Source organism: Manis javanica, chromosome 11 (assembly GCF_040802235.1).
Source record: "Manis javanica isolate MJ-LG chromosome 11, MJ_LKY, whole genome shotgun sequence".
NCBI classification, from domain to species: domain Eukaryota; kingdom Metazoa; phylum Chordata; class Mammalia; order Pholidota; family Manidae; genus Manis; species Manis javanica.
The window spans coordinates 63,481,127-63,493,718 of NC_133166.1; the positions used below are offsets into that span (position 1 = coordinate 63,481,127).

General features: G+C 41.5%; 1 protein-coding gene across 6 annotated transcripts in view; it reads left to right on the plus strand.

Moving 5' to 3' along the window:
* Positions 1-12,592, plus strand: part of EXT2 (exostosin glycosyltransferase 2) — a 188,009-nt gene that overhangs the window by 46,482 nt on the left and 128,935 nt on the right. For all 6 annotated transcript variants that reach the window (XM_036996663.2, XM_036996662.2, XM_036996661.2 and 3 more), the window contains 3 exons: positions 1,862-2,057; positions 3,892-4,031; positions 6,768-6,861. In XM_036996663.2, coding sequence (XP_036852558.1) covers positions 1,862-2,057; positions 3,892-4,031; positions 6,768-6,861 — 430 coding nt within the window. The remainder of the gene's footprint in view (positions 1-1,861; positions 2,058-3,891; positions 4,032-6,767; positions 6,862-12,592) is intronic.

A 12,592-nucleotide genomic window follows, 5' to 3' on the forward strand; every position in this document is an offset into this window, starting at 1 on the left:
AGGGATTTGTTTGGCTCTGAATATTCGTTATATTGTTCAATAAATTGTAATTTAGGGGGAGATTGTTCAGGATGAGAGGAACCAGTCTGTACAGCTGATCCAAACTGTCTCCTTGATGGGCTGCTATTCTGTGTCTTTCTTATCTGCACTTACTACCCTAGCCTCTGGGTCTGAACTAACAACTCCATCTCATAGAGCTTTCTGTGGTGTCACATGTTCACTAGCCACATATGGCCGTTGAGAACTTGAAATGTGGCCAGTGTGACCGAGGAACTGAATTTGAAATTGAATTAAATTTAAATTTAAATGACCTCATGTAGCTAATTGCTGTTAGAAAGTGACGTTCTAGGGAATCTGCTTACCCCTTTTTTCTTAACTGTAGTGTGGGAAATACTCTGTACTTTTAGTTGAGCTGTTTAAAGAAATTACCAAAAGAAATGGTTCTGATGCTTTAAAAGCAATCTTGCTTTGGTATGTGTTGTTCTGTTTTCTGGTTTATTTAGTTGATCTGGCTGGTTACATGAGTGTTCACCTTCTTCACTCATTGTCCTATGTGTTTTGACCTGAAGCTTAATCCTTAGTAAAAGATGTCTTTCAGTTAGAGAATCATTATTCTTTGGCCATAGATATATGGTTAAGGTGTCCCCCAGGTAGAATCTCCAAATAAGCCTAAGAAACTAAAGGAAAATAAAACAATTACCCTTTCTTTCTCCCCAATGCAAATTAAAAAAAAAGGGGTGGGGATGGGGAAAGAAAAAGATGGGTTCCAGAGAACAGGTTTTTGGTCCCTTCCCATGGACAGAATCCTATCAGCTTGCCTATGAGATGCAGGATCCTCTTACATTCCCTGGTCTCTACTGGCTGGAGGTAGATGTAAGTGAGTACTGGTTCTTAGTCTTATGGTCTGATGGATGTTTCACCTCTTCCTGGAACCTGCTTTATATGATTCCTTTCTTTGATGGTGATCCCCAGTGGCCCCTCAGCCTAGGTGGTGTTAGAAACCTCTCTGCTTTATGGGAGTCTTGCCTTCAAAAGGGAATTAGTTGCTATCTGGTCTCCCCAAAATTTTCTCCTCAACTAATGGCTTACTCTCATTGTGTTCACATTTTTGTCTCTTGTGGAGATCTTAAATGGTATTAAACCCTTGGAAATCCTTTCTTCACTCCATAAGTTCCCTTGCTCTCCAGATGTTAAGACTGGTTTTATCCTTTCATGAACATAATTTTTTCCACTTGTTCCCAGCTACCAGTTTGATCTTCCTAGAGTCTGGGTGGACTTGATGATGGGGGCTTTATTTCCCTGGACTTCTCCATAGCGTGAGGATGCCATTCAACAGCCAGAAGCAGTCTTCACCTCTTCCAATTTTACAGCCAATGTGTGCCTGTTAACTTTCTCTCTTTATGTTTTGGGAAGATGCAACCAGCTCTCAGTTCCTTTCAGGTCAGAGAACTCAGCTATAGTGAATGATAACATGTTGATGTTTCTTCCGAGTAATCAACAACCAATCACTCAGTTTCTCTATTTTTCCACATGCATGTGCACATGCGTAAGTGTTATTTATCACATGTTCTCTAAGCTTGGCATATTACAAGCATTTCCTCAAAACATCAAGAGCTTTTCCTGGATAAAATCTTTAATGATTGTGTAATATTTCAGCACATGAATGAGTCATGCCTTACTTTCTTACAGTATATAATACTTTAAATAGTCAGCAATGCTACAGAGTATAATTTCTAAACACATGGGTTGTGAAAAATAGTGAGAAAATACTTATTGCCATCAGTTTAATATCAAAGTTTGTCTTATTTTGGCTAACACATCAGCTGCAACTTGCCTGTCACTTTTTTTTTCTCCTTTGTAGTCCACGACGATACTTCCTCCTGTCATCTCAGATGGCTCTCCACCCCGAGTACAGAGAGGACCTGGAAGCCCTCCAGGCCAAACACAGAGATTCAGTGTTAGTCCTAGACAAATGTACCAACCTCTCTGAGGGTGTCCTTTCAGTCCGTAAGCGCTGCCACAAGCACCAGGTCTTCGATTACCCCCAGGTGCTGCAGGTGAGTGTCATCATTACCTCTCTCAAGGCAAAGTAGAGGTCGTTTCCACAAGGTAAAATTGACCCCCACAAACAGGAGTTGCTTTCTACATGGGACTAGAAGGATTACCCAAGGGGAGAAGAAAATGTAGAATTGTTTATACTGGATATGTAGACCTTACAGGTGCTTTGATGTCTGCCATACTGTTTGTGCAAAGCTGCTTGGCCTATGAGTGTTCATACTCTTCTCAAATATTCCTCATACTTTAAAAACACAAATCTGATAGATTTGCAGAAAAGCCACATAGACAACACAGGCAAATGTATTTTGCTTTTACCCCTGTATTCATAAACCAGTCTGGAGAAATTTCCTTCCTTAAGGTGGCAACTTATACTCTCTGACTGTGCTAGCCCACAAGGCCGTAGTCAGCTTTTCCTGGGAGTGGAAGTTTGTGTTTTTTTGATACTATTTTGTCTTGGTATCTTTGCCACCCTTAGCATATATCCTACTGGTAGAACGTCCTTTACTTAAAGGAATGGCAGTACTTCCATAGGCACAGGCAGAGCAGTCCTTTTGGGGATGTTTTATAAGCAGGGTGTTTGACATTTCAAGGGCATGGGGGTGAGAAAGGATAAAACAAGTTTTGTTAATTTAAATATTTAAAAAACAGATTAGTTCGAGAAGAAATATCAAGGAGCTTGTGTGATTTTTTTTTTCTTTCCTTTGCTTTTTTTAAAAATCTCCAAGGAGAACTGGCCCATGCTGAGATTGTTAAAATACTTTCCCCCAAAAGTGCTGTATCTCCTCTGGAATGTCTGACTGATAACAGTGGTGATGTGAGCAGGAGTATTTATAGTAACCTTTGTCTAGACAGGAAAAATGGTTATCAGCACATGTGCCCACATCTGGATGCTGACTCTCCAGGCTGGCTGAGCCATCCACCTGCACCTCCAGGAGCCATGACGGAGTCTCTTCTTTGGCCCTTGCTGCTTTCACATTCCTCCTCAAAGGAGTTTGGCATATTGAGTTTCTTCGTGTTTTTTCTGAACTTATCTTTTCTCTAGCTTTAAAGATTAAATGGTGTTTTTTCTTTCTTGTCTTTTTTTCTCCTGAAGAGGAATTAACTGGGAGAAACAGTATTAGAGACATAGTCTTTTCTTACTTCGATTTATCTTATTGCAGCTGTTTTTTCTCCATACATCTGTCACTTCCCCCTAATTGTTCCTCATATTATGTGAGTTTGAGGAAGTGAATGGGGAGGACATTTTTTGAGATTTTGCTTTCTGTTCAATTTGTTGTTTCTAAATAGAACATACCTGTCTTAATGTGTTTTCAAAGACACTGCATTCATGAAATGAGTATCTTCCTTATGCAAAGCACACTGCTAGATGTGTGGGGAATGGAAAGATGAAAGGAGATTTGATCCCTTTCCTTTAGAGAGCCTGATATGCTCAGACAAAATAATTATATTGTAAGGTACACTGAGGTAAGTCCTATAAACAGTGTTTAGCCATTGTGCTATGGTGTGTGTATATGATACATTAGGGCTAAAAGAAACCAGTCTGTGGGGGGTCATTTTACTGAGTGGCCAAAGGAAGACTTGGACTTTGGTTTTGAACATTTTCAGAATGCAAACAGTGAAGTAACACTAAAGAGTGTGAATATGAAATATTCCAACCAGTTAAGCTTTTATGTTTTACTGGTGTGAGCTCTTGTCTTTTAGCATTTTTGTGTCAGGATGCCTCAATATTGCTTTGCTTCAGCCCTTGGGAGGACTTCATGGCCTGCAGAGGTCAAAATAAGTGGATCAACAAAATTGGTTTGTAATCTCCTACCTTTGCTTGTGTCTTCACAGGAGGCTACGTTCTGTGTTGTCCTTCGTGGAGCTCGGCTGGGCCAGGCAGTACTGAGTGATGTATTACAGGCTGGCTGTGTTCCAGTTGTCATTGCAGACTCCTATATGCTTCCTTTTTCTGAAGTTCTTGACTGGAAGAGGTGAGTGTTAACTTCTAATAAACTTTACACAGTTGTCTGCTTGTATTAGATTTTAACCACCCCCCATCCTCAGTAATTGGAATGCATACCTAAGTTTGAGAACTACTTGTTTAGACTCTTTTGCTGTATTTCCTGAGCAGAGGTTGGAAAACTGAGACCTTTGGGCTAAATATGACAGGTTGCTAGTTTTTATAAATAAAGTTTTATTGAAACACAGCCACACTCGTTTTCTTTGCTGCGTTTGTGCTACAATGGCAATTTGAGTAGTTGGGACAGAAATTATGTAGCCTGCAGAACCTAAAATATTTATTCTCTGATGCTTTATTATCTAGAAAATGTTTACCAACCCTTGGCCAACTGCAGTGGTTCTCAACTATGACTGCAGAGTATATTCACCTGTAGAACTTAAAAAATTCCTGGGCCTTATCTTCAGGAAAGCTGAATTTTAAAGCTCCCCAAGTGTGGTTTATAGCTACAGTTGAGAGCCACTGCTCTAGAGTTTCTCTTGAATTTGCACAGTGTTGCTAGATGTAGGTGGGGTGCCTCCACATGAGTGACAGCTGAGAAACATGCCCAGTGTACAGATGGACAAATGTAAGCTCTGCTTGGCTTATGGCTGTCAGTGCTATAATGAACAGATAGCCCTCCAGTCTCATGCTGTTTCATTTCCCTAGGACTTTAGATTATTGAGAACTAGGTCTTTTATATATGCCTCTCAGGCCTGACTTTGCCTCAAATGCTTACTTGCTTTCTTTTCTTCCAACCTTTTTGATATTTCGGTCCAAGTCTGATCACCACAGGTATTTGAACAAATTAAGTGTATATTGATTGATCTCACATTTATTGGAAAGCCTTTGGTGAATAATACAGCTTCTGCTCATAAGGAGGTTAGAATTTGGTGGAGAAGACTAACCAAGAGTTCTAGTAATGTGTGCTAAGGGCCATAAAAGATATATGGACGGAGGGCGGTGCAAGCCCAGAACAGAGGAGGGGGCCTCATGCAGCCTGAAAGACGAGGGTATGTAATTCTTTATCCCTAAAGAGAGGTGGTGAGCCCCTTCCAATCATGTATTCATCCACGAAAACCTTATTGAGTGCCCTTTATTTGCCAGGTACTGTGTTATGTATGGGGGTACAAAGATGATCAAGGTCAAATCTTGCTTCCAAGAAGCTCAGTCTAGTGGTGGAAGATAGGCAAGTAAACCAGCTGTTAACCACATGCCTTGATGAGCTACATCTCTGGCTGGGTGGGATGTTGGGAGAAGAGTGAGAAGGGGTCACATACCATTGCTGACAGTGGAGTTGAAGAGGGCTTCTCAGAGGCAGTGATCCTGAGCAGAGTCTGAAAAGATATTCCTATGAGAATGTAGATCGGCTTGGGTAGTTGTAATAATGGATACGTGGTGGAAGGGCTTTGGATTTGGAGCCAGAAGGCCTCAGTTTGGATGATCAACTGAGTTACCGGCTAGCTTTGTGGTCTTAGAAAATCATTTAATCTTTCCTGAGTCTTAGTTTTCCCATCTGTATAGCAGACATCATTTACTTATTTAACAAATATTTATGAAGTGGTAACTGTATGTGCTAGACAGTATACCAGGTGCTCAGGGGATGCTGGTGGTTTAGGCATGCCTTCCATTCTAGTGACTAGTCTAATGGGGGGAGAGGCCTCAGATTTTAACAAATTGTCTTATACAAAAGGATCCCAAACCCTGCTAAATGCTGAGAGGGGTTGGTGCTCATTGGGTGCTTGCATTCCCTTTCCCACTGTATCTAATCCATTCCCAAACCTTGTTGGCTGCTCACTCTCCCCTGTGCTCACTGTCCGTCTGGCGGGCTTGCTCTCATCACTTTCATCAGATTCTCCTTCATCATTCTCTCTTGCCTGGGTTTTGCGATGGCCCCCTGCTGTTCTCCCTGCTTCTGTTCTTGATTTCTGGAGTTTCTTCTGACACTTCAGGCAGAAGGACTCTCTTGGCATGTTATCAGACCATGCCGTGCTTTGCCTAAAACCTTCTAATGGCTATCTCAGAAAAGGCCCACATCCTTACGGTGGGCTGCAAGACCATCCACCCTCTCTGGGACTCTCCTTCCCCGTTTCTCATTGTCCCTTGGTATCTGAAACTCCTTTACAGCACCCCAGTCATGCTGCCTGCTCACTGTCGCCTAAGCATCCCTGACATGGTGCTTCCTCAGGGCCCTTTGCTTGCTAGTCCTTCTGCTTGGAATGTTCTTCCTGCGGATATTTGTGGGGTTTCTCACTGCCTAGCCTTCTTTGTCTGATTTGGTCACTGTTGCATCCAATTAACCAGAACCCAGCACAGAACAGGGGCTCCAATAAATACATGCTGGATAAATGAAGGCATTGAGTAGATATCTAAAGGAGAAAAACCATGTTAATTCAGAGTGGGCAGAGAAGAGGCAAGAAAAGTATATACCAGGTACATGGAATGTCACACACAAAGACCCTATGGTGGGGCAGGATGAAGGTGGCTGAAAGGGTAGCAGTGTGGCTAGAGTACAACGGTGGGGTGGAGGGAGGGAGAAAATGGAGCTGGTGAGAGAACTCCTTTGAGAAAGCTGGTGGTGAGAAAGGGAGGAGGAGGAGGGACTACTCACTGGGGCTGAAGGGGGTTTGGGTTCTTGATTCTGCCTGTGAGAATTCAACACGACAATGAATGTTGAGGTGTCTTGTGTAAAGGGCTCTGTGTATAAAAATTGTTTTGCTATTGTGTCTAGAGCATCTGTGGTGGTGCCAGAAGAAAAGATGTCAGATGTGTACAGTATTTTACAGACCATCCCCCAAAGACAGATTGAAGAAATGCAAAGACAGGTAAGAGGCCAGGCAATCCTCCTGGAGAGGTGACATGGGAGGTATGAGAAGGTGGCCTTGACAGCCTGGATACAGAGCGACAGCAGCTGGATGCGTGAGTGGGGTTTATTTCCTCTAGTATATCGACGGACCACACTTAAAAGAGGAAAGCAGTGTTAGGTGATTTGCATCAAACAGGTTTGAAATAATGTCAGAGATTTAAAACTCCTAAGGTAAGCCTACTATGATTTGAGGATCATACCAGAGCAGTGTGTTCAGGAAGCAAAGCTGAACCTCTTCGGAAGGTTGTGTCCATCACAGGTGCTAGTTCTAGTGACTGGAAGCTGGGATGCTTCAGGGTGGTGCTTCTGAGCAGCTGGCACTAGGAGTGTGTTGTATCTCATGTAGGTTCCCTGCTCGCAGGATCTCTGTAACTCAGTGGGCCTCCCCTCACCCTGGGAGCACTGCCACACTCCAGCCTCCCATTCCAGTCCTTCAGCCTCCACGCCCCTTTCTCTGGGCTGCGCTCAGCCTTCTAAAGCATTCCCCTGTGTGTCCTGTTCAGCCCTGCTTCCCTTTCTTTCTCTTGAAAGGAATTTAGTTGGCCGAAATATCAAGCAGGTTTAAAGAATTAAAAAGACTAAACAAATTGGTACTGTGCTTATTGTTTCTGTTTCTTTTTTTCTTTTTAAGGGATTTAAGTGTTTTAATTTTTATCAAAATTAAATAAGAAGAGGTTTGGAAGGTTTGGAAGCCACATACATTAAGTATGTGACTGTCCCATGCGCCCCCAGTTCTTGGTTTGGCACCCCCACCTTTGGTGGAGAGCCTGTATGTAACCTCTGGAAAACGGGTCTCAGGCCTCTTCCAGGTGAGAGCAGGGCAGTCATCTGGCTGTGGAATTGAGAGGGGCTCTGGGCTTCTAGCTGCTGCTTAAATACATTTTCAGTCTGTCCTCCTGTTTTGAGCCCCATCTTTGCCCCCGCCTGCGGTTCTGCACTGTGACTCTGGGTTTCTCAGCTGATTCAGGATGCAGCTTTCTAGGACTTAGTCAGCTATCTTGTCTCCTTTCGCTTTTCAGCTTCCACATTTTGTTACTCCCATTCTGTTTACCTTAGAGTGATTATGCCTTTATTTTTTAAAATTCGCTTTGCCCTTTTAGGGTCTTGGAGGAAATGAAAGTTAGTGGATGTGTTCAGTCCACCCTCTTTATTATTATTACTGAGCTTTTTAAACCCAGTGACATGGCTATCATTGAATAGTTAAGTCTGTAGCTTCTTACCTCACACTGCCTGGGTCAGATGCCATCTCTGCTGGCTACTAACTGTGCTATTGGCCAAGGATTTGCCTTCTCTGGACCTCAATCTAATCTATAAAACATTTTGGCATTCTAATTTGAAAACAAATCACAAGTTGATTTTAGCTTCCCCATTGTGTTTCATAGCATACTCATTCATTTTGTTTCTGGATTTCACAGTTGTGACTTAATTGTTGACCGCATCTGTGTTCTAGTGAATCAGAAAATCAGTCTTACACTTCTAGATTCTTGACCTAAACCTATGGTTCTTACAACTTGGGTAGAAGAAAATGTTCCTTGAAGAGTCCTGGTGTTTGTGCTCTTTGTGTTTCTCTTTATGGCATCTAGATTTACTAACATAACTTGAGAATCATCTGTTAAGTCAGATACCATTTCTTACTAGATTCTAGTTTTAAAAAGCCAAGAAAAACCCAACACCTTCATATTGGTAAAGAGAATCACCTGGTTTTTGGAGCAGAGCACCTACACCAGCTTAAAGGTTTCTGCCTAGCTGGTCATCAGCATGGCAGGCTCAGAATCATAGAACCATCGGGGTGGAATAAATTATCGGTTATTTAAAACAGTGTACTTTTAGGTTATTTGAGTTCAAAGGAACACAGTTGGAGTCAGAAGACTTGGATTTTAGCCTGTCTCTGTCCTATTAATTGTACAGTAATGACAAGTCACCAAAGCTCCCCTGGGCTTTCATTTCCTCATTTATGAAACGAAGGGGTTGGCTAGATCATCTCTCCAGTTCCATTCAGCTGTTTAAAAACTCTATGAAACTCTTGTCTTTAGCAAGAATTTCACTCTCCTTGACAACATTAATGATTAAGTGGTCATCTCTTCACCCCCTGCAAACCTCTATCAGGAGGACCAGTTACCTCCTCTGGTGGTGAATGCCCCACATTATGTCAACTTGCAAAAGAAAAGCAGTCTAAGCATTTTCCTGCCTCCCTTTCTAAATCTCTCTCCTGCTTTCTGAGCCCTTTTCTCTGTACTAAATTTCAGCCCTGCTAAAACAGTCCACTGCTGTGCCCCCATGTTTCCCTTCTCCCCTGTCTAAATATTCTGTGCTCCAAAAATGACGTCTTTTCTTTTCCTGACTCCATATTTCTAGACTGGACTGATCTCAGTTAGAGGTGAGACTGGCTGAAGTGATAGCCAGATTAGTATAAAGGATGAATGGGTTCAACTACTAGATGCCAATAGCATACCCTCCTTCCAAAAATCTCTAGACATTGCCAAATGGCCCTTGTGGACAACATTGTTTGCTTTGATTGATTGAGAACCACTATTCTGTTGATAGTGAAGGTCTTATCTTTCTTTTGTTCTATAGGAAGCTTTCCAGAATATGCTTGTCATTTTGCCTTCTCTTTGCCATCCATCAATGTAACCTGACCTTGGCAGGAATAACTGAAAAAATAGCATATATCTGGTTTGGGTAGTTTTTACACCTTAGTGACTTCTTAGGAAAGTAAAATGGGATCTTCTCGTAAGACATGCATAAACTTTTAGGGGCGAACATGTTGCATCAGGAGCTGATACCTAGGAGCCCCTGGTTGATAGTCAGAATGAGCTGAGACTGAGGAATAAGCAAGCATCTGTTGCTGAGCAGGTCAGAACTCGCTTCCGGAGATGCATGGACAATTGTAACCAGCAGAGGTCTCCATCCACTTTTAAGTGACTTATTTTCCTTCCGACTGTTTCCAAGAAATCTTAAATGCTGTGACCTCTTGTGCTTCACACTAATGTTGTCCTCATAGCCACTCTTGAGAGATTGTTCTTTCAGATGTGGAAGAAATAGTGTTTAGCACAGGATTTTGCTTTCCCTAGCTGGAATAGAGCTAGAGTTTCTGAATTGATCCCAAAATGTCGGGTAGCATCTTGGTGACAAAGCCATTGCAGCCACAGTTGGCACCTTAGAGTTCAGGATCCGAAAATGTGCGAGCTGACTGATGTACACAGTGGTGAAAGTCCTTATCAGGACTTGGGGATTAGGATACACCAAGGGGGAGAGACATTTTGCCTGATAAGGGTAAGTAATTAAATTTTCCTCCTGACCTTAGATTTGATAGTGAAACAGCCATAAAGTTAAATACAGGGCTAAAGCCAAAAGTAAGTAAGAGCTGTACTTAAGCTAAGATTTTTGAAGAAAAGTGTAACCTGTGTCTCTGTTATCTATTCCTAAAGGTCAGCAATGAGATTGCCAGCCTATGTGGCATAGAACAAGCTAGGGGTGGCTGATAGGGTTTTTTTGTGTGTGTGCAGGTAAGTTAAAAACAAGTTCCTTCAATTAGGAGAGGATAATAGTTATAATGGTATAAAGCCAATTTACCAATTGGCCTTTTATTGTCCTATAAGCTAAATTAACTAGCTAATTAATTTAGTGGAGCCTTAATTAAGTGCTTTTTTTCCAAGGGGAAATGATGGGAGATAGTAAGAAACCTGTCTTCCCCACTCACAAAGGCCTGACAGTCATCCTGTGGATACATGGGTATATATATAAGTCGAAGGAAAGTCGAGATGATTGTGCAGATTTTCCAAAGTATTTTAGGGTCTGAAATGGAAGTAAAAAGGTATGGACTGAAGTTGTCAGGGACAGATTTAATGAGAAGGTAGAACTTAAAGATTGAGAGTCACATCAATTATGTTTCTCATTTTGGCAAATAGGAAGAAGTATGCAGTGTAATACTTTTCTATAGTCAAATGGAATATTTGTATCCCCATCTCCCTTCAATCACAATGGAGAAGAAAGCAATTGAGGATCTCAGAAGGCTGCATAGACACTGGACTAGTGTAGTTAGAAATGTTTGTGTGCATAGGGAGGAAGGTGTAAGTGGATCTCCAGTTTATCTGTTGAGCGGAGTTCCCAAACATTCTTTTATTGGTCAGTGGCTCCACCATTAGTGACCTCTAACCTCAGCCACACTAGGTGGTGGAAGCCAGGAGCCTGTTTTGCCTTTGAACTCTTCTTTGTACTCAGTTGACTAGGAGCCTTTGAGGTGGTAGAAACATTCAGCATCTTCTTTTCTCTCTTGTCTTTAATGCTTGGGTGAGTTAAAATACCAGTTTATTTCCAGTCTATTACACTGACCCATCTCAATTTGCCTTTGTATTTTCCTACTAAGTGTAATAAATATTTGTGCTGCAGAGGAGTACTCAGATATAATGGGCTGATTAGGAGAAAGACAAAACACTTCTATTTAAGAAAATAAAACCCCAGGTGTGTGGTCCCCTCACCTACCAGGACTACCCACCAGTTGGGCCTGGCTCTAATGAAGGAGAGCAGAAACCATAGCATGGCCATGTGTGTGAGCACACCAGAGTTCATGCACTTTATTCACAGGAGAGCCCCCAAAATGAGGTCCTTATTTTATCTTATGTATGCATAATTCAACACATTAAATTATCTGGTTTCCAAAGCCATGGTGGTATAGAAGTCACAATTTGAAGGGAAGAAACTCTACAAGTGAGGATCTCTGAGATGGGTCATCTTCCAGTCTGGCATGAATAGAGAAGATGGAAAAGTTATTTAAAAAATAGAATTCTTTGCACATTGACTATATGGCAGACAACTTTGCAGGCTTCACTATATCCTGGGTGTATCACTGTAATGTGCAGAGTTCTTGATTCAAAGAAGTACATATGTGTTTGTTTTTCATATTTTGGACTCCTGACATCTGAATGTAGTTTTTTTGTATTTCTTCCCCCTAGAGCTGTTATTGATGGGACATCTTGAAATTGAGGGAATACAGAAATTGTTTATTCTTTAAGTGAAAATTTAAATTTTGTTTAGCATGTATATATTTTTAAGTGTTGGTTCTTAAGTAATATATTTTATAAAATTTCTATCTAAAATGTTGTATGTTTTTATTTAAAAAAAATACTTTGTGATTCACTTAAAGGTATAAACCTTTGGATGCCTGGGAACCTCAGCAGCCCAGACAGATGTATTCTCTGAGGGTTCCCTGTGCTTGACTGTTCAACAGGCTTGACTGTTATGTCGACTGACAGTTATATAGCAGTCTGTGTCCATTTCCCTCACTCCCCTGCCGCCAACACACACACCTTTAAAAAGCAAAGTCTTTAAACAGAGCAGTGAGATAGGCATTTAAAAGAGTAATCTGAATTTTTTTAATGTGAGGAAACTGGGGGTGAAGAGAAGTAACTCTCCTAAGACTACCACATAGTATGTGAGGGACAGACAGGGGGCACACTATTCTGCTGCCCACAGCTTCATTCACATTGCAGAGCTGTGTAGACTGGATTGAGGCTAAAAATCAGAACAAACTTTCCAATAATTCAAGCCTACTGCTTATTGGATAGTTTTCTAAAAAAAGTAGATGCCTGAGATAGTCAGGACTGGACACATCCCTGGAAATGTGTTATGAAGAATGTGGAAAGGATTTCACTTCTTATTTCCAGGGTCAATATTGTAATGTCTGTCATTTT